The 23106-nt window shown below is 38.3% G+C and overlaps 1 protein-coding gene across 1 annotated transcript in view; it reads right to left on the bottom strand.

Moving 5' to 3' along the window:
• LOC127636373 (mediator of RNA polymerase II transcription subunit 13-like) overlaps nucleotides 1-19630 on the bottom strand; it is a 39666-nt gene extending 20036 nt beyond the window's left edge. The window contains exons 1-8 of the mRNA XM_052116822.1: nucleotides 19617-19630; nucleotides 17986-18711; nucleotides 6329-6545; nucleotides 3174-3204; nucleotides 2788-2909; nucleotides 2394-2484; nucleotides 1714-1928; nucleotides 1073-1272 (exon numbers count right to left, since the gene is read on the bottom strand). Of these exons, the coding sequence (XP_051972782.1) occupies nucleotides 1073-1272; nucleotides 1714-1928; nucleotides 2394-2484; nucleotides 2788-2909; nucleotides 3174-3204; nucleotides 6329-6545; nucleotides 17986-18711; nucleotides 19617-19630 (1616 nt within the window). The remainder of the gene's footprint in view (nucleotides 1-1072; nucleotides 1273-1713; nucleotides 1929-2393; nucleotides 2485-2787; nucleotides 2910-3173; nucleotides 3205-6328; nucleotides 6546-17985; nucleotides 18712-19616) is intronic.
• Between the last annotated feature and the right edge of the window lie 3476 nt (nucleotides 19631-23106).

Here is a 23106-nt window from a genome sequence, read left to right as displayed (position 1 = left end):
TCCTTAAATTTACCACATTTCTCAGAATTCCTCAGAAAATCTAAAATATCATCCTAGAATACAGTGTTCTTTTTGCCACACCACACAGCCCTGGGATAAAACTTAAGAACTGCAATAATACATTTTATTTGATTATTTTTTTCATCTGCATTGATATCGCCACGGTATAAAGAGGCAATAAATTTCAACAGCATGACTCGAACACTTCAAGCTAACAAAATTAAAGAGTGTAGCTGAAAGTTTACTCTGACTGGTTCATAACATCACACGAAAAAGCAATCCAGACGACCAGATTATGAAAAACACTGTGTGAATACCAATCAGATGTGGCCGTCAAAGCAAACACCAGCTATTCTTATATACCGGTCGATGAGAAACAGAGAGAGCAGGTTCTGTTTGGACAGTGAAGAAGCTTTGTGTTAAACTGTTCTAAATATAAGAAAATAGAAGGACAGAGGAAGCAGAAGGATTTGACAGTCTAATTACCAGAGCGTTAACACCTGTTCTGCGCTTTTATTCTCTATCTGCCATTAGAAAGAACAAGAGGTGTGTGGGTGTAAATATCTGGCTGTATAGAACATGTGATTGGAGTTAACATGTTGTAAGTGTGCAAATACGAAAGACAAAAAAAATGTATTAGATTTTGCATATAGAAAATTAAATACATTTTTAGGACCATTAAAATTTGCATTATGACATTTTTATGACAATTAGGCACATTCATCACCACCACCTTCCCCAACATTGTAAGTAGCCCACTGTTATGCAAAATAAATAATGATATGTAAATTGTAAAGTACTATTGTAATTAAACATGGTATGCCTGCTATTTGTTGCATTAAGTTTAATGTTTGCACACAATGACTGTATGTATTATTGCAATGTGAATGAGGTTTTCCCACATTAAAGAAATTTGAATTTGTGGGGTAAATGTGTTTGATTTTGGGTTGAAATATGATCCCGGCATTTCTTTGTGAGATTCAGCCACTTAGTGCATGCATAAATGTGTGTTTTTGTGTGTGTAGATATACATAATTAATGAGGTTGTTGCTCTGATGTGTTGGGAACTCACCCATCCTTGCTAAAGATGGTCATAGGAGGTACTGAATTGAGTAGCTCCAGTTTTCCCACTGTCCAGCTGGGCCTGTACACACATTCGTCAGGCAGTTTGATAGAAGGCAGGCACTGACTGGGCAGAGATTTCAGGGGTGCAAACATGGAACATCCCACAAATGGCTGACACAACTCCGCCTTGTATACAAATGAGAAGTCCTGAAGACAGAAAGAAAGAGAAACACATTATTTGCTTGGGTGTCAGTCCATATCCAACATCAAGCTGACATGTTGATTCAGAGGAAGCACTTAAATCAATACACGTTTTATTTGCAACACAATAGATCTTAGTTATCCACATCCCACAGAAATTCCTTTGGTGAGGTGAGCCAGGACAAAACCATAACACACAATCACTACGTGTCCTACATTTATTTACATTTATTCATTTAGCAGGCACTTTTATCCGAAGCGACAAATGAAGAACACAACAACATCACAATGACATTTTGTCAGTCACTAAAATTCTTTGCTCCAAACAGCTGTGTATTAAAAATTAAATTAATTCCGCAACATTTCCTTTTCAGAGAGGAAAAATAGCTTGACGCTGTTTGCGTTATGCATGGTTAGGAAATAGTGTAGCAGTTAAACTAGTCTCACCTTGATTTCAGAAGGTTTGGGGCTACAGAAACTCTCCTCTACCTCGATCTTAAACTGGCCTCCAAGAACAGAGGGGCCGTCCAGTGTGTTGATGCCAGAGCCTGGCTCCATGCAGCCATACTCTTTACTGCCCATGTTCATGGGGGAGTAACCCATGATGTGCTGCTCCAGAGAGGGAGGCGTAGGGAACATCTGGTGCAGATGTTCAGCCGTGCCTGAGGGAGAGACGGGGAGAGTAAAAGATGATATGAAGGGACAAGGAAGTGACAGTGATACAGTACATGCATGAAAGATGTGTTGCCATGTTTATAATAACCTCAAACCCAAAATATGGGTAGTTGACATAAAATGTCCTGTAACTGGTCAGCATTTCATCAGGTTCATTTTAAATGGTTTGAGGTATGACTAATACAATTTTAAGAAGTACAAATATCGTTATGTTGTCTCTCCATTAAGTCATTAAAGCTGCATGTATAAAATATTCATAATACTGTTTAAAATGTAAACACCACAGGACGTCAACTTCTTAAAATGATTTAATGTGAACTATCTGGACTGAGCACAGCATGCTTGACTCTAAGAGCATTGTAAAGTTTGTCAGTGGCCAGCAGAGGGCAGTAAACAGGGTTTGAGTGACAAAGTAAATGTTTATATTTATAGATGGAGACAGCTGTGCTCACTTATACAGGAGACAGGGTCCAGTGTGGCTGGCTTTGACTCTTTGCTGCCAAACTTCTCATCTGCTCCATTTACAGCTCTTCGTGCTCCAGGCTGTGGAGAGAGAAATAATTTAGAAAGAAAAAACTAGACTATGACTTCATAAAAATAACATTTTCCTACAGAAAATACATTTCCGTTACAACCTACAGTTCTTTGCCAATAGCAAAGGTAATTTTACCAGCAATTATTTTTAGGCTATATAGTTTGTATTAATAATGAATAATTATCTCTTTATTGTATGTGGCGATCATCTCCGAGCCGTCACGTCAGACTGTATTAATATCAATTCAGTTGGATTGGCAAAATTCCACAGTGAAATAAAGCCATTGGAGTAAGGTGGAGCTTGATACTGACTGTTTGCTCGTCCTCGTCCGAGTTAAATATGTTGTCAAGGTCTTTGATGGAGACTGCCAGGTCTGAATCATGTATGAGACTGGTAGAAGCAGCCCGGTTATGAGCTGCAGCCTGCTGAGCATCTGAGAGCAAGAGAGAGAGAACTCAGCACACTGGTCCCCAGCTTAATCTAGTGTAACCACAGCCTATAGTGAGACCACATCAGGACGAGTGCTTTCCCTCAGTCAGTGAACACATTTAACCTTTATGGGCAACAATACACTAAACTGACCCAGGCTGTCAAAGGGGAGACTAATTCAAATAAAACGAAAAGACTCAGGGTTACAGAGGGGTTCATATGTGAGTTACAGGGATTGCTGAATTGGAAAAAGAGGTACAATCCTTACCATCAGATAGATTAGCACTGCCGTCTTCTCCCTGTGAGAGAGTGAAAGGAAATAGGAAATTATTACGAAATGTAAAGGACTGATAGACCCTTCATATAACAGATATACACACTGGGTCTAAGACAAGCCTGAAACAGTCAAATCTGTTCATAAAAGGCATTTATGGAAAAAGGCCTGGTAAAATGTTTCCAATTGAGTTAAATGAGACCATATAACAAAAAGAAAAATGATGAAATCTGTTCATTTTAATAAAACTCAAATCATGGGACATGAAATTGCCCTAAGATGAAGAAACACCCATAAAAGTTGTTGTTCATGTGACAAAAGAAATACTTAGCATCATCATATATTTATCCAGTCACTTAGTGAAATGCCACCCATCATAAAACTGTTAACATCTATCAAGATTTCGTTCCTTGGTAGCTAAACGCCAGGAACGTTTCACCACATAAAGGATTTTTTTTTTTTGCAGGGGTCAGGGTCACATTAATCCGTATACATTTAAAAACAGCGTTTACGTTTTTTGAAAGTTCTCCATCCACTGCTGTTTTCAAGCATTTTCCAAAAGTTGCTCATCCACAATAAACTGTATGAAAACTCAAAAATCCCCTTACTGCGTTGCGTGCGCATGGGTAACCATTTTTCCATTCATGTACTGTCTGTAATGCAACTGTCCTCATGTTCCGTCACCGGACAGCAATTCTGCGTAAACTTCCTGTCGCCTTTGAAGGAATGCTATGTGAAGGTTGTACAGTAACATTTATCTTTAACAATGCAATCAAAGTGGGTAGCAGGCACAAAAACTCTGCTACAGTCAAATGACAACAAATACGTCATAGTTTTCAGATATCTCCATTTTCCCTGTCCACACTACAACGCAAAGACAGCATTTTAAAATGTATCAACTTGAGAGCGTTTTCAAAAAGCTCAGTTTCCAATGTCAAAAATGCAGTCTCAAGACGGAATACCAAAACAAAGAGAAAAGGTTGAGTTTATGTATTAGAGTGGACATGTGGCCTCTGACTGTCATTCATATTACTTAAACTAGGCATTATGCTGCAATTCCAACAGGCCAGTAAATTCCATTTTGTTTAGCTTACTCGCCATAGCCATATTTTTCTTGCATTTGGCAGATTGGAGAGTGTTTTGGACCTTGTAGTTATGCACTGAAGGTCATTTTGGATTACAAATCTTCTGTAATTACATCAATCTTACTGGGAAAACCAAAACATTCACTCCTCAACATCTAAGAATTACGCACACACCGATTAACTTCACAAGATGCTCATACCCAAACACACAAAATGAAAACAGCCGAGAGTGCATTGGTAAATGACCAATCAGAAAATGAGAGTGAAAGAAAAGAGAGCGAGTGAAAGCTAAGAGAAACAACAGAGGGAGGGAAGGAGTGGGGAGTGAAACATGTTTATACTTTGCCACCAAATTATCTTCCACACACAGCATAATAAATAACATTGTAATATAAGATAACAGCACTGAGTAATGGGACTGAAGACTGCGGCTTACCCCTCTGTGCCTTGGAAGCCCACCCCAGACCCTTAGCCTGCCCCTCTTGCAACCTCGACATCCCAAAGCCACCATTACGATGCAAGCCGAACGCGATGTGGGGATTCATTACGCAGTGCATAATTTCATTACGCTGCAGGCCGTCTCTCTGCATAAGGAGTGTAATCTGTTCCTCTGTACACACACACACTCCACATCCTAATGACCAACACCATAATAAACGCCTGTACATGCAAATCACTCCCCGTAATCGATAGCAGAACCCTGGGGTGGAGTACAGGAGTTAAGGAGGCAGTTTTCTATTGTAGACTATGCATTTTGCTACAAATGAATGCTTCATGTTATGGGGTTGTATTGCACCATATGGCCCATATTACTAAACAAACCTCTCCAGCGACTGTAAAACAGTTGGAGGCTGTGAGGTTACTAAGACACAGACAAATGAAGTGTTATTCTGAGAGTGGGAAAAAAGAATGCATACAAAGTGATGGAGTAACACAGTACAGAGATAGGAGTACAGAAGGAAAATGGACTGAAAAACAAGCAGATTTTGTTTGCCTGTTAAAACCCACGGCCTCCGCAGCTCCCAGAGAAGGAAGCAAAAAGTGTGCAAGACGCCAACAGAAATAGGAGAGCCTGTCTTCGCCCCCTCTATTACTGCGCTTTCCTCCACATATGGGGGTGTCAGATTCAGATCTCAGACGGGAATATCCCAAAAGCTGAAGAGAGCAGTCATGATGCCAGCATTACACTGCGCACACTGCCAAGGGAGAAACTGTGCCTACTAAAATTCCTTTATGCGTAGGGAACAGGAGGTTTACTAAAGATTCTTTTCCAGACTTTTCAGAATATAATTGAACCTTAAAGTCAACATTAAACAGCATTCGCAACCCATTTTACTTCTGCAATGTGACGTAGTTCTAGGTGAAAAAATAAATTACTAGTAGAGCTAATTCATGAAAAATGGGCGTTCAATACCAAAATGGATCCAACCACTTCTGAGGAGGTCTTTTACTCGTACATAGAGGCCTCACGACATATCCCAATGGTAACGCTTCTTTTTCAAACAACTCATTATTTGCCACAAACGTTTTACATTAACAAACATTAAATTACTGTCAGTGTTTCCCCTATATGCATTTTGCAGCAGTGCAGTGCCGCTACTGAATTACGAGCACCACTGTTGAGATTTCACATGGTTAATGTAATATTCTTGATGCAAAATATCGCTTGCTAGCCCCAGTCAATTGTGCAATTTGAATACTGCAATAGATTCCCCACCACACACAAACACACGCACATAATCACAGCAATGTGATAAACATGTATTTAGCAAGCAAATAGTGTATTTGTTTTTATACCATTTTTCATGTAGACTTTAAAGTCCTATGACAGAAGTCATTCCAAAAGAAAAGACAAGGAAAAGCAGCAAGACCAAAAACCTCCGTCTCTGACACAGTAAAGTGAGGCCTCTGCCCATTTGTTATAGTGTTTTCCTTTTTACGCCAATGCTTGACAAACCTTCCAACTCACTCTTGCGTGACTCCAAACACCTCTCCAATGAGTCTCAAAGAAAGAAGAGTGCATTGTGAAATCTTTAACAAGTTGTGCCACTGAGCGTTTCTCACCTTGTGTTTCTTTCCTGGTTCTCTGTCTCCCCCGGCTTTGTCTTTCTTGTCCGAGAAAGTGAACTTAACATCCCCATCGACAAAGGCGTAGGGGTCGACCTCAGGCTCGTGGTCGCCGTCTGTGATGGCTGCTGCTAGGTACTGGTTCTGTCGCTGCAGGTATGTTTGGATTCGCTCATCTGAGACCTTCAGAGGCCTTTTGGAGGCAGCCATTAACCTATGCAAAAAAAAACAAAAAAAAAAAACACGTCAATTACGGCAATTTACAATGATGAAACTTTTAGAATCATAGTACACATATAATGAGCATGATTAGACAATTGTAAAATACTACTATATATTATTATATACTAGTTTTGTCAGTCGATTAAAATTTGTAATCCCGATTTATCGCATCATTTATTTTTTATTTAATCACTATTAAATCGCAGATTTTGAAAGTGCTGAAATCTGACACTTTATGTACTTTGTCTCCTGTCAAAATGCCTTTATTTCCATCTTAGGAAACAAAACTAATGCTTTATTAACATTTTCCAAACAAAGCCTTCCACAGTGTAAAGATAAAAATCCACTAAAACAGCATCAATTCAAGAAATATTAAATGTTTTCAAAAGTCTAGCTGAGAGTCTAAATAAAAGAACTAGTCCCAACATAGGTTGCATTTTTATTGCAATGGGCATTACATCTCTAAAATCCTCCACATTCTGCCGGTAGACTGTGTCCATCCACTTTCCAACAGCAATCGTGAAGCTGCCTGCGTTCATGATTCACATCAGGGCATCAATGCCAGACATCTCATTTGGCATTTTGGTGACAGTTTGGAAGACTTGACATGCTTCTGTGGTAATTAAACGCACCTTACATAAGCTGAAAAATATTTCATTTCTAGTCCCATCTGGGCTGGTTTTGTAAATCAAATAGCATTAAAGGGGTGTTTTTTTGTGTGTGTGTGTGTGTGTGCAGAGATTATTTTATTTACAGATACAGCAACCTCCACGGCTCTATCATATGAGAGAGCGTAACACTCAACTAGCATGTTATGAAAGTACTGCCCACAGAATGTCTATGGGACTGCCTCGTGATGCTAAGCTTGTAGGTACAACTTTGTAGGAGGGCTCTGGTGTGTGTATTGTGAAGTGTGCGTCAGTTTAATGCTTCTTGGTTGACACATTACAAAGGTTCTGCCCTTCAAACCAGTGTTTATGCTGGTTTATGTTGTATTAACGGTAAATGCGTTAATAATGATATATTAACGTGAAATATTAACACGTTAAATATTAATGTGTTAATTCTGACAGCTCTACTATATACACACACATACATATATATATATATATATATATGAATGTATGATTAGATACATGCAATAAGGTACAAAAGGCCTAATATTGTGAATAGTCACAGCTAAATGGCATCAAGATGTGCAGTTTTATAAAATTATAACTTCAAAAAGAAAAAAAATATGCATTCAAACTGTCATTAAAATATTTTATTAAGCAACATCATCAAGTGCTACCTTTCCACTAGAAGATATCGCAAATGTAGGGCGATTACGACAAAAATGTTTCTAGATGATCGGGTGTTTTATATAATTGCTGTGTGTTTACTGTAGCACAGCTGGAATGCATTGACCAAGAACACAGTCTAGTGTGTAGATACATGCAAGCATCCTGAAATTTTGTCCACTATGTGAGAAACGAGAAAATATACTGCCTTGTCTTTGTGTGTTCTACAACTATTTTGTAAAATCAGTTATGTATTAGCCACCGTCCACTCCAACAGGTCAGACCAACTGCAGCTTTGATGGGGGATGACAGCACACAGTGGTGCTGGCCAGAGATTAAACCCATCTTGAAGCCCTAGAGAGCACAGGGATTAGACTGGACTAAATCAGAATAACAGACACATGGGGAGAACATCCAAGTGCATCCTGGAATTTCACTGCATATCATTACATCTCACTGTGGCCAACAGTGACTGCACTCTACATCATAACACTCCCTCTCTCTGCCTGCTCAAAACAGCAGGTATTCCACGGAAGAATAAAGCACAAGACAGGAACAAACCACTTTCAATAGATCGCTTGGGTCTAATTTTTACTGCTTTAATCTCCTCCAAGCAACTGTTGAAGAAAACAGTTGTTTATTCATTAGATATGTGGAAATCACCCACACTAATACAACATTTTCCACCAGCCATTTCTCTGTTTCTAGAGAGGAATCAAGGAACACATATTTTTAACTTAACATTATCAACAAGAATTCTTCCAGGAAGACAATGGCGTGACTGAGCGATGTGTACACTTATTTTGTCGAAACAGCGCTGCTTCATGAATTTATAAGGGTCATAAAGTCACTGCTTTCCACAAGTCTTATCCGAGGAAAAATTCACACTATTAAAACATTTTTCATAAATGTATCCAAACCTTATGCACAAAGCTAACTACCATCAGCATTGAGAATGCACAACAATTGTTCTACATTCTATAGATTTTAGGGGTGCACTGATCGATCGGCCAACAATCTAAATCAGCGATCGGCTTAAGTCTGTGATCGTCCGATCGTGCGTAGATTCAGGGCTGAACTTTTTTGCAGCACACAGGAAATCACACATACACTGCTCCTCTAATAAAGGAGCACTTTCTCAGCCCTTGAAGCATAACAGAGTGGCCAATGGAGGTTGTTGGCAATTCTAAGCATTCACAAATGCAATCTTTTAGACATGCTGTTATTCAGGCGAATCTGCAGGTTTGTTTTAAAAAGTGTGTAAGAATTACACGTGTATGAATATTAAGCTGCCCATTTTCTAGAGTCATTACGGTAGTTCTTCTGACTCGCTGCACTGTGAGCACAGAGAGGATGAGACTGCTAACAGATATAAAAACGAATGAAACATCAAATAAACATGCATATACAAATCTGAGTATACGTGATGTAATGCGAGTTGTGACAATCAGACGTTGTGCTGAGCAACAGAGACTGTTTGAGCTATCATAAGCTCTTTCAGCTTCACTCCCTTCAATATGATCACTCGCGGTGTCAATCAAACATGTGCGCTCTCCAGGTGCCAACAATATCTCAAACATTCATCTGAGCGCAATTCTGTGAGGATCCTGATTTTAAACAGATTAATGTTAGTCACAATGCCACTAATGACAGATATAATTGTTTAACCCTCAATATCGGCACTATTCTTTAACATTAGTTAATGCATTAGGTATCATAAACAAACAATGAACAATATATTGTATAGCCTTTATACATTTGCAATGTTAGTTAATAAAAATACAATTGTTCATTGTTAGTTAATGTTAGTTCATAGTGCATTAACTAATGCTAACTAATACAAATTTTGATCTTAAAAAGTTAAATATACTATTAAATGTAATAGTAAATGTTGTAACTAACATTCATTAGTATAAACATGAAGTTCATTAGTTCATGTTAACTACAGTAATGTTGTTAATGTTATAAAACTGAACCTTTTTGTTAAGTGTTACAGTAACTTCACTGTGGGGCATAAACGTATAACTGCACAATATAAATTAAAAAAGGTGTGGCAAAGGGCACTTTAAAAAAAAATGATATCGGACAATCAGTGTAAAAAGAAAAAAGGTATCAGCCTCAAATTTCCTGATCGGTGCAACACAAAATTTTTTATTTGCAAACCATATGGAATTAAATATATATATATATATATATATATATATATATATATATATATATATATATATATATATATATATATATATATATATATATATATATATATATATATATATTTATATATTTATTTATTATATATATATATATTTTTTCATATTTGTGATACAGTATACTAAAACTGATCATTTGCATGTGCATTTTCATATTTGTGATACACAGTAATACCGCAAAACTGATCATTTGCATGTGCATTTCGGCATTAGATCCACAAGTTTTAGCTTCTAATTAGAAATGGATCAAAATGAAAATTCTTGGCCAAAACCAAAACTTCTGGATACAATGGGTCAAAGACCAAAAACTATTTAATTGAACAAAACTAGGGCTGTCAACCGATTAAATTTTTTAATCATATTAATTACATGAATCGCAATTAATCGCATTTACAAATATTTGCTGAGAAAGGCCCTCATATAACAATAATTAAAAATATCATGATGAAATATTGTGAAAAACATAGTTATCTTTAAATATTAAAACATTATATATATTCAGATAATTAAAATGCATTACATTCCTGTGGCAGAAGAGTTAATCATTGATAAGACAATACAAAAAGCAGCTTTAGAATACAATGTATTGTTTACTACCATATTATTGATCATAAGTCAATCATTGACATACAGTTCACAGCAATCCATTTCACAAGTGAATTTGTCAATCAGTTGGAGATTAAGGACCCGTCAATCTACACCTGCGTCAGACATGCTTGTGTAGCGTCTCGGATGCGTTGCTAACATTTTTAGGTCACTGTGTCAAGTTAAATATAGTTTAGTACTTGGAACACATCTTGAGATCATTTAGTTACAATTTGCGCTCCATCATATGTTTTGAACGCAAGAACATTGCATGCCTGTTTTGTGCTGTCTGGTTGTTTTCTTCGCTGTATAAACTGCACGTTGCCACACAGCTGAAATTTCAATTACTGCCCTCTGGAGTAAACAGGTGGCACTACAAGCTTGCATTTCTCAGGAATCTTCCTTATTACAATCCGGGGCATTGCTATTAATTGCGTAAAAAACGTTATTTATTACGTTATTTTTAATCAATCACACCGAATTAACACGTTAAATCGACAGCCCTAAACAAAACACATTACCATAAAATGTAGGCTCAAATTACTTAAAGGTGCAATATATAATATATATTTACTGTACTAAAACATAGAATTATCATATGTTATCAGAGATTTAGGAAACATGCCAAGTTGAAATACTGGCTTCTCCGAAAACAATGCTCAGTATAATCTGCTTTGAAATGTCCGTTCTGGGCCATAATTTCCGTTTTTGTTTTGGACTGTGTGATCCTGCCCATTGCCCATTTCCCAATAGTATTTCGACACCCAGGGTTGCCAGCTTTGAAACAAGTTAGCAGACAAACACAGCGCACTGCAGCCATGGAACTTATAAAAAATCCACATGAGCCGATTTATAATTTGCGAAGAATAATAACATTGCAAACGTATACATTAGCTAATCAACTTAGTGTAAGGCACATCGATTGCCATTGTCAGTTTGCCCATTCCTGTTGCGTGTCCTCAACCTGGCAACCTGTGTGCGCTTGGGGAGGAGGGGGTGGGGGAGACAACTCTCTCTAATATTTTGAATTTGGACTGTAGTACCCATTTTAAATGCTTGATGTCAATGTTACATATTGCTCCTTTAAATATTGGATAGTTTTTAAATATTTAAACATTACTTTAAAGATGTAAAAACTGACTTTTGGAAAATATAAGCATATCTTTACCCTACAAAGTGCCTATGAAAGGCTAAAGAATTCACAACAAAGGACAAATGTATATTTTCCATGTATTAGTTTCCTTGTATTAGTCCATTATTCATGTTGTCATTATTGCCTTGAGTGGGAGAAATTGAACTGGGTTTCTCTGTGACAATGTCACTTATTGATCCAGTTTCCGATGAAATTTTGTGGGTATGCACAAGTTCTGGATGTTGAGCGGCTGCACGGTACAGCTCGACTCAACTCTGCTCGCTTTTTGGGGGTCTTCCATACCTGGTACTTTTTTAGAACCACCACGGTCGAAGTCAGATTTAAAGTTCGCAACAGTGTTAGCAATATAATTTGTTCACGTGACTTTCGAATTGTAAAAAGAAATGGCTGTGTGCAAAACCACGCTGTGGTCAATAAACGAGGTGCAGACGTTCCTCTCGTTAGCAACGAACGAAACGACATAAAATGAAAAAGCCTTTCAGGAAGTATCTCAGTTGTTGGCCGCACACGGCTACTACCGGACCTACGAACAGTGTAGTGAAAAGTAAAAAAATAACTTAAAAGTACCACGACTACAGAATCATCAAGGACCACAACAGCCGGAGTGGTTCAAACAAAAGTAATTGGAAGTGATTCGACCAAATGGACAATATGGATGGGTATGTTAACTCTACACTCTGCTTGAAAGCTTCACTTTATTTCGTTGACCAGCTACTGGAAAGCTTGCTTCTAAAACAACCAGGCCAATTTAACTGTTAAACTTGTGTAAAATCACCATGCAACGACTGCTTTATGCAGCACAATGAGCTAGCAGCTAACAGCTAGCGGTTGCGTTATTGTTTTGGTCAGTTTGTGTCATGTTTAAGATGACGTCACGGCAGTAGAGGCGGTGCAACTATGACGATTACACTATAATCCCACCCACAAGCTCAGAAACGTTAAGCGAGTAGAGTTGAGGTGAGTCGAACCGTAACGTGCAGTGGAAAAGTGCCATAAGACCACTGACATAGTGGCTTGAACAATAGGTGGGAGTGTTTGAGCACTGCATTTAGTGTTGTGTCTCACAAAACAGACTCCCAGCCTCAGCACAAGTACAGGAAACACTCATTATTAATGTGGTAATACCAAGAGAGCGATCACTTCATCACATCTGGGGATGTGGACTTCAATGTGCAACTATGAAACACAAATACTAACTTAATGCATACTACAGTATGCATTCATTAACTTCAGTGTGTTCTTTTGTACTGTTGTGCTCATTCACCTGAATTTCTCTGCGATAGTAACAACACATACAGAGGTGCGTATGTCACAGCACGTTACCACAACATTTTTATCATCAATATATCATAAATTAGCCACAGTTTACATTAAATGTAATTAAACCAAGTTTGGTTTCACATAACTGCAGCATTTTTTTTTATGTCAGGTATTAAAGCAAGGGTTTCAGTTTACATTTACATTCATGACCTCCGACTTTTTCCTCTTTTGGCCAAAAATCAAAAAACAACATTTTATGTGCATGTATGTATGCACAAGGATGTCTGGGATACAGATTGACAGGGTGAATTTGAAAGCATCCTTATTTCACATTTTATTTATAATTACTTACTACTTTTACTGTTTCATACAAACATTTACTAAGCAACCATGCTATTTTAGTGGGATTCGAATGTCTATTTCCTCATTCTTCTAATACATTTTGGTTAAAAATTATATTTCATTGAAGTGTATTTTCTGCATTGAATTGTAGAAAAAACAGTCTTCCAAAAACCTGTTCCTTCAGAGAAAGATGTTATGCAAATTGTATACTGAAAACTTAGAAAGAAAACCTACTCTATACAAGTATGCAAATGCTTGGCTAATGGCCATTGCAAAGTGCACAGTCCCATAAATACTTGACATACGTTCTTGTAACGTGGGGGTAACAAACCTCAGTACTCAAGCGAGGGTGACAGAGTGACCTTCAAATGTCACTGCCAATAAACTTGATACGATATTATTTCGGTAGTTAGCTATAAACATGTTGACAATTTAACTATCTTTCCTATGCACAATTTTCTTCAAACTGACATAACAATAGTTGACCTAAAAGAGAAAAATTATCTGAAAGAGACCACTGATTATTTTCAAACATGTTTGAGCACAAATGTGAAATGGATCAACAACCACCTAGTCCACAACAATGCTAGGCCTGCACATTAGTGAAGGATGATGTCAAAAGGGTGCATAGAGAGAGAGATTAACATGGTGTGTGCACCCAAAGAAAGAACATTCTACACAGAACAAGAGCGTGTTTGTGTGTGTGTGTGTGTGTGTAGTAAGGGAAAGAGCACGAGGGGCTACATCACAACTATTTAAAAACGCATCCTTCACAAACAGATGAGGATATTTGGAGTTCAGTATTGGGGGCTTAGGCTAACCAACTCTAGCCGCTGGAAATAAAAGGGCTGTAAGCAGAGGGATTAAGAGTCTCAGTTGGCAGAGAGAGGGTCCACTGAAGGGTCCCTCACTCATTTTAGAAACAGACTTGCTTAAGCCATTATTACACAACACAAATGCAAAACACAGTAAACAGATCAAGGACCGGGATCTGGCAAACCCTGCTTTACCCTATAGATTTTTACAGGTTACGGAGAGCTTTAAATCCTGAAAATATCTACTTTCCTACATTCTTTGAGATGTCAGGATGATTTAAAAGAGACCGTAAACAAAATGTTTTTCAAGGGGACATATTATGGACTACACGGTCCATCCAAACTATTAATTAAAATTAAGCCGCAAAAATGGGTCATTCAGACATCTACATGGCTATATAACATACACATGCATTCGTTTATATGACGCCTATTTAGTATTGAGGAACATGGCCTGATTTAATGAACAACAGTGTGAACTACACTGGCGGCCAAAGGTTTGGAATAATGTTCAGATTTTGCAGTTTCGGAAGGAAATTGGTAATTTAATTCACCAAAGTGGCATTCAACTGATCACAAAGTATTGTCAGAACATTACTAATGTAGAAAACAACACCATCACTATTTGAAAAAAGTTATTTTTGATCAAATCTAGACAGGCCCCATATCCAGCGGCCATCACTCCAACACCTTATCCCTGTGTAATCATGCTACATTGCTAATTTGGTACTAGAAAATCACTTGCCATTATATCAAATACAGTTGAAAGCAATTTGGTTTGTTAAATTAAGCTTAACATTGTCTTTGTAGTGCTGGGCAATAAAACAATATCAATATATATCACGATAAAGAAAATCCACAATAAGCTTTTGAGGAATTTTCGATATTTACTGCGTGTCGCTAAAACACAAGCAGTTCGGCTTTCTCAGGCTGCGTTCGCACTGGGGCAGACGAAATCCGCTCAAAGGCGCTCACAGCGCTAGGAGAGAGCTTGCTCCACACCGCTGCCAATCCTACGATCCACCTTGCGAGCATGACGCTCTGCTTTCACAGCAATGATTTGAAAACGCCCTCAGCTTCGTTCACAACACGCCAGTGGTAATGTAGGGTCAGACTGAATGAACTTGCTAATGCTAGCTGCCTTGCTAACGATTAGGCTACGTCGGACACTGAATTGATTCCATCATCACCGCAAGACTTCATGACAACGGTTGCGCCATCTCATCGTCTCTAGTGAAGAGTGCGAAAGAACAACAGTGATGTGGACAACAGCTCTGAACTTTCTGCGCTGTAATCTTGAATATTGTTCTCTAACAAAATGCATAATTTCTGCCCTGTCCCGCTCCGCACACGTTGCACATTTCCCTGCATGTGTGTAGACATGAAGTGCCGCATGCACTAACAAGACTATGGCAAGTGCTACAGGAAGTGTGGGGTGAAATGTCACCGCAGTATCTGGACAAACTGACAGCTACAATGCCAAGGATCTGCAAAGCTGTCATTGCTGTATGTAGAGGATGTTTTAATGAGAACTCTTTGAAGTAGTTTAAGTTTTTAAGTTTGTAATCTCAAATTGTAATAGAAATTGTTCACGTTATTAATGTCCTGACTATACGTTGTGATCAGTTGAATACCACTTTGGTGAATAAAAGTACACGTTTTTTCCATAAGAGCAAAATCTGTATATTATTCAAAATTTTTGGCCACCAGTGTATGTTGGACCTGAATGTTAGCTTGTTATAACATTGTATATATACATATGGAAGTCTTAAAGGGGTCAAGTCATGAGGAACCAAATTTCCCTTGATATTTTGACATATAAGAGGACATTCTACCATTCGGTTTCATTAAGCTGCTGTGCCTCTTGCTGTTTTGAGCACAAACATGTCACAGATGCATTCTCATGTCCATCTGCTCAATTTTTAATTGTTGGGAGTATGAAAACATGCACTAGATGGACATCTTTCCCATTTTTATGCATTTCCAGCTATGTGCTTTTAAGTGCAGGATGGTACTAGAAACTGTATGTGTGTGCATCTAGTTCAGAACATACTTTGTACTATGTATGTGCATCATGTGGATGTGTGATTCAGCGTATTTCTGCATGGACTGCATGATTTTTTTGCCTCATATCAGCGTGGATTGCTTGTGAACCAATCATAAAAACAATTCAAGCTTTGCAAAGGAACTGTTATTGAAGGATGAGGCAGTTAAAAACACTTTGATTACAAAACCACAAGTTAACAGTTCCATTCATGATAGTTTATGGTGCTGAGTGTTAAAAGTTGTGCTTGAGATGAACAGTTTAATATAGATAGATGCAATGTGTTGGGTGTGCGTTATGTGTAAACCCTGAAATGTAGTTACATAATGTAGTGAATCTTGTTCATTCTCTTCCGAGTGAGGTTCAAATATGGCTGTATTGGAGGGGCTGCATGATGTTAGCCAATCAAAACAGTGGGTGTTCACGTTGAAGTTTTAAGGAGGTACTTAGGCCAAAACCCAGCCTTTCAGGGTGGAAAATTATCATACAGTACATTACTAAATTATGAATAGGGATGGAACGATACCATTTTCTCTCTTCTGATCTGATTCTGATACCAAAACTATCATATACAGATCCCAATCCGAAACCAGTGATGTTTTTTTATTTAATGAGTTTAGAACATCTACAATTCACTGTGTGGAACTGATTGGGAGTACTCTTTGTAATTCCAGTGAAAGTCTTTAGTACAAAAGAAGCCAGTTCTCTTTACACATTTTAACCTGTATCTGGACTTGTAAATGGTTTCATTTTATTTTTGTTTTATTAATATATCAATCCACTTTTCAATCACACAGCAATTTTTGGAACACAATTTTTTTAATTGTAATTCCTAATAATAATTTTACTTTGTGATTAATTGTGATTAATTTCAGTTGTAATTTCTTAAGGCTTTTCTTTTGAAAGTCTAGCACTGAGCTCTCCAAGAAGTCAGTTTGAGTGTTAGTTTGTAGGCTAATTCACAATAGTGTAATACGCATCTCATTCAACATATAGTAAAATGTTTATCCGGTGCCGTTCTCAATGCATGCTATAAGACCACCGAACTATTGATCATCTACATCTGAGGAGTAGTTTATGTGGAGTGACCATATATTGCACTGAGCAGCGCAGCACAAGCCTGTGCACATGTTTGTGAGTGTGTTGGCAGAGTGGCGCTCATTAAAGCATGGTGCACGATACTACTTAACTGTGCGTGCTGACTGTATATTTATTATTAAACACAGCCTTTTGTAATTCACAAAGCTTGACAGAAAGATGACTGTAAGAGACTGAATAAAATGCACTAGTTATTTGGACCACTTGACAGAAACGTCAATGACAAACATGTGGTATCGGATTTGGATTGGGCTCGTCAGACAGATACCCGATCCGGGTAAAAACGTCAGTATCGGACCCGATAGCGATACAGGTATCGGAGCCATCCCTAATTATGACTTTACTAGCGTTATCAGTGGACCTCATGGAAGATAATAAAACTAAATTTATTTATTTTTGTTTTTTAAAATAAATAAATAAATAAAAAAGAGCATTTCATGTCCCCTTTAAAGGCACTATAGCAAAAAAAAAACATACATTTTAAGTGACAAAAAGAGGGTTGTCTTGTAAATCAAACAAATGGATAGTTTTGGTGTAAACACATTGACTAACAGTATAAATGGACAAAAGAGAAAAAATTATAATAGTGTAGAATAGGGAGCTATAAATAAGTGTTAAAATGGTTGTAAAGAATCTGACTCTTACTCTGTAACAGATATAATCCCTTCAGCGCCGAGTGATGTCTCTTCTCTGAGTTTGTCTCCTGGTAACGACGGCGTGGGAAACTCTGAATCTTTCCTACGTGGTAAGTTAAAGAACCTCCATGGTGCGTGACATCCGTTATCTTCCAGGTTTACTGCGGCACTTATATACGGTGTGGGCTCCAAGGGCTCAGAGTACGCAGGGGGGAAAGTTTGAGTGAGGGGCTCTAAACGAGTATCATCCGTGCCCTTCTGGGGCAGGAGGCATGGCTCTGCGGAGGGAGGGTAAAAATGTTGGCTATGGGGGGTGGAGGGATTCTTGATGTCAGAGGATTCCTCGCCCTGATCACAGGGGTGAGGGCTTAGCGGTGGTGGCTGAGGGGAGCCAACCATCTCCGTCAGGCCACTGGCACCCACAGAAGCTCCGCCCCCACTGTGAAGTTGTGGAGGTTTAGAGCTAGTGCTTACATCAGATGGGCGTAGGCCAGGAAATCGCCCACCCTCCTGACCTCTAAGGGCTAAGCGTTGGCCTGCAGAGGCATCGGTTTCCATGGAAACGTCTTCGCAGACAGAGTTGCGGTGGTGGAAAGGTGTTTGCGGCCGTTTTTGTTGCTTGTCGCCCTTTTCTGGCTTCTCCCCGGCTTTGTGCTTGATGGGCAGCTGCTGGGTTTGACCGGTGGTGGGCGGCTGGCCAGGTGTACTGCCTGATCTCTGCTTCAGTGTTTTGTGCCTGTTAAGAAAGAGATGGCTTTTAATACAACTGATCAAAAAGTTGGGATAAGAGAGTTGTGTGTTAAGAATTGATGATATCATTAAAAAGAAAGCTTATTAACAGAAATCATCACTTTTTATAAATTAATTCTACTGCAAAGTTTTTTTGAGAAATGTAACAGTTTCTTAATTAGCTCATTATTGGATGTTTATAAATAATTATTGGATCCTTGAAAAAAAAAATGTTTACTTCAAGTCCAAGGTCAGGCTTAAGAAACAGCTACAAAATGCTACTAATAACAAGCTCTCTATTGCTATCAGAATCTGTCTGACCTGATAGCGTGTGTCCACACTTTTTCAGAGACATGTAAAGCACCACAGCTGCCAGACTTTCCCTCTGGGTTCAGTATCTGTCTGTCATTTATAATGATGTGCTAGAGAGTCAGTCACCATTCTCAACCGCCACAGTGTCTCAGCACACAAGCCTACAGCCAGAACTGAACACTTTTAATACACTACTTTCATCCCTCCCATACAAACGGCCAGCACAAGCCTTTCATAACAACCACTCAAGTAACAAAGCAAGGAAACTCCAGTTCGATTTAGATATTAAATGGTGTGTGCATGATAGTATTTAAGGGAAAAGCTTGAGTGTGCAGTTCATGTGTAGTGTGTGGAGTTTGCGGGACGAGGAACTTAATTTAGCCCAAATAAGTAAACAACGAAACCACAGGCTACTTTGCGGTCAGAACCGAGAGGGTCTGAGCACGAAGACCTATGTGCAGTGCAAACTTGAGTCTATATGTGTATATAAGAGTGTGTTTTCAGTCTGAATGAGTCCATAGCTGTTGTATGTCAAGGAGCTTGAGGAGATTAAAATGCATACCTTCATATACAAACAGACATAATTAAGGGATAGTGTACAGTTGGTCTGTCATTATGGTAAAATAAAGCATAGTAGACAGTTCTTGTATCACCCTGAAGGGGTTATGTAATGCCTGCTATAGCAAGGCTACTGATCAATTATACAGTTTAGCAGTCAATATATAAAAATACCTGACCAGAGTAGAGGTCAACTAATGTGGGTTTTTGATGCAAATGCTGATATCCAGACAGCAGGGAGGATGATAGGCTGATATATTTCACAATTATATTAGTATTTTTTTTGCATTATATTTACTCAAACCTTCAGACAAAAGCTTAACTTTGTAAAAATAATAATTAAAAAATCTTTACTATTTCGATTTTGCGTGTTTTAGATGGTAGATAGCTGTTTCTTGTGGGTTCTGTTTAGCCTTCCCATTTTAGTAATTGTTTGTATTTAAAGAAAATGTAACACGTTAAGGAGGAAATGACAACAGTGCACACTGTAACCATGGAGGGTTTGTGCGCATTAGCGATTGCATTTTCTCACAAAAAATCAGAATCAAACAAATTCACATACAGTACATACAATGCACAGTGAATATGACATAAGTGCACATAAAGCGCTTTTATTTTAAAGTTGCTTTATCGCAGATCCAACAAAAGTAGCAAACTAGTGATATTTTTACACAATAATTTGTACTGTATGTGGCATTGCAATGGAGTCCGGTCAAACCTTCAAGCCTTTTTCTGAAAACTCAGTATCCTCAGTGGGTGTGGCATGGGAGGCACTTAAGGCATTTCTTAGGGATCAGATCACACAGTATGCCTCATTCATCAAAAATCCAAAGCACAAGAACTCATGGAGTTGGAAGGCAATATTAAAAGTGCAGAGGCAGAGCTGAAGCGCAGAATGTGATCTGATGGCCTCAGAGAATTGACCTGATTGAAAAACAGATATAATACTATTTTCTCCACGGAAGGTGGAGTTTTGGCTATTCAGGGCAAGACAGTCATACTTTGAGTCGGGGGACAAAGCAGGAAAACTTCTGGCTACCACTCCCTCAGTGAAATCTGCTGGTGGTGAAATATTTACCTCAGCCATTGATATTAATGATGCTTTATAAGAATTATATATTGATCACTATAGTTCCACATCTTCGTCTGCTGATGAAGATATTAGAAACTTTGTGGAACCATTAGAACTCCCTCAACTGAAAAATGAGCAAAAATATTCTCTTGATTCTGAGATAACATTGTAGGAGCTTGGTGAGGTAATTAAGGCCTTGCCTACAGGCCGTGGCCAGATGGCTTTGCCACTGAGTTTTTTTTAGATTATGCTACAGAATTGGCCGATTCTTAGCTGATTCTTAAAAAGGACAAAGATCCAAGCGAGTGTAAGAGTTGCAGTCCAATTTCCCTGATCCAGTGGAGGTACAAACAAATGGATTCATTTCAGATTATTTTACTCTGGATAGGGGGACCCGGCAGGGTTGCCCAATTTCCCCATTATTGTTCTCTCTTGCCCTGGAACCATTAGCAGCCGCAATAAGGAGGATGATTTTCATGGGGTTATGGAGGGAGGTGTGGCGCATAAGCTTCTGCTTTACGCAGATGATATTTTATCATTTGTGACCGACGCTTCTAGATCTATGCCTTGCCTAAGTTTTCGGGATACAGAGTTAATTAACCTAAATTAAAATCTTTGTTTCTGACAGCTCACTGCCCGATAATATCTTTTCAGCCAGGCGCCTTTGAGTAGCCCAAACAGGACATTAAGTATTTTGGTATTTTATTCCCAGCTAATTTGTGTGATTTATTTAGTTAATTTTGACCCTTTAATAAAAAGGTTTGAGCTATGTGGGTAAGTGGACTTCATTACATTTATCGATGATTGGGAATGTTAATGTTATTAAAATTAATTGTATTCCAAAATTCAACTACCTGCTACAGTCTCTCCCTATAGATGTCCCCGTCTCTTATTTAAAGCAATTTGCTAGCATAGCGAAGTCCTTCATTTGGAATGGGAAACATCCCAGATTACATTTCAGTAAGTTACATAGGCCGATAGACAAAGGTGCGCTTGGCCTACCCAAGATTTTATTTTATTATTATGCATTCGGTCTCAGATATTTGACTCATTGGTCATTTTCACCTTTCTATTAAACTAACCTAAGAACTTAAATTACACCACATTATCTCGCATTTGCACTCAGTATGGACAAAAGTGTCCAGAGTGTTTAATTTGGACATTTATTTAAATGTTGCCTTGATCTTATGGCTGAACCCCAAATTTTGTATGAATAATTCCCTTTTCTGCTGGTCAGATTGGATTGTGAGTGGGGTTACTACACTAAGGGACCTATATGAGAGCGGAGTGTTGAGATAGAGTGGGCTAGAATTAAAAAAAAACATCAAGACTACATCTAGAGAAGCAAGGGTGAACCTTATGCAATTGAAGATTTTACATCGATTCTATTGGATCCACTCCAGATTGTATAGGCTTGGTCTTAAAGACACACCCACCTGCTGGCAATGCCAATCAGAGGATGGAGACAAAACCCATGTCTTTTGGGTGCGTTTTAAGATCCAGGAGTTTTGGTTGAAGGTTCAGAGTTTTGTGTGTGATGTATTAGGCGCTATGGTATAATTTTACCCTAGTTGAGAATAAAGACATAAAGAGTTGTGTCCTAACCAGTGTCATGATCGCCAGACAGATACTTTTAAGAGGTTGGAGCTCAGCTGGAGTGCCCTCATTTCAGGAGTGGTGCTCAGAGATGGGGAGGGTGGCAGCCTTTGAAGAAGGGTCATTTAGAAGACTGGGGAAATTTAACTTGTTTGTGGGGAAATGGGGCAGATATCTGGCATTTCTGGATGTGTGATTATAATTTTTTTTTGTTTGTCTAATAATCATGCATGACCACTGGGATGCTGTTGGGGCAAGGGTAGGGTTGGGGATTGGGAGGGGTAACAGAAGGGGTTAATTGTTGATTCCGTGTATATATGTTTTGTTTTTCTGTGTTCAATATGTGAATCAATAAAAAAAATTGTTATCAGAAAAAAATGAATGAGTTCTAAGCTATGAACCAAACCAACCAACTCTGAGGTGACTCGCAACATAAAAAAAAAACAACTTTGATTTCAAGCCAAAAAAAATTTGAAAATCAAGACAAAAAAACAAAAGGTACAAGACTGTGAACTTCACGCCTTCACATCTAAAAATTGAAAATCTAAAATGACTTTTTGCAAAAATTATTTAGCAAAATATTCAGATAAATGCAAATACATACATAGCTTGAGTGTAGGGAGACAAACTCGATTGCATCATTTGCAAAGTTGTTTGGCATGCTTTGTTGGCTGCAATTCTCTGGTGGATGTTATCTCTTCGATATCATGGGTAGACTAGTGCTACACCAGGAATTCCACAATTAAACACCATTTTTAAATGTTAAAATGATGTGGAACGATAGCTTCAACAGAAGCATATACCATCAAATTAACAAACTCGGTGGTCAAGGTAAAAATCTATTTGCCTATGAAGTAAATTAAT

Source organism: Xyrauchen texanus, chromosome 44 (assembly GCF_025860055.1).
Source record: "Xyrauchen texanus isolate HMW12.3.18 chromosome 44, RBS_HiC_50CHRs, whole genome shotgun sequence".
Lineage (NCBI taxonomy): Eukaryota > Metazoa > Chordata > Actinopteri > Cypriniformes > Catostomidae > Xyrauchen > Xyrauchen texanus.
Note: the sequence above shows the minus strand (reverse complement) of the source record. Positions and strands in the feature narration are given on the sequence as shown.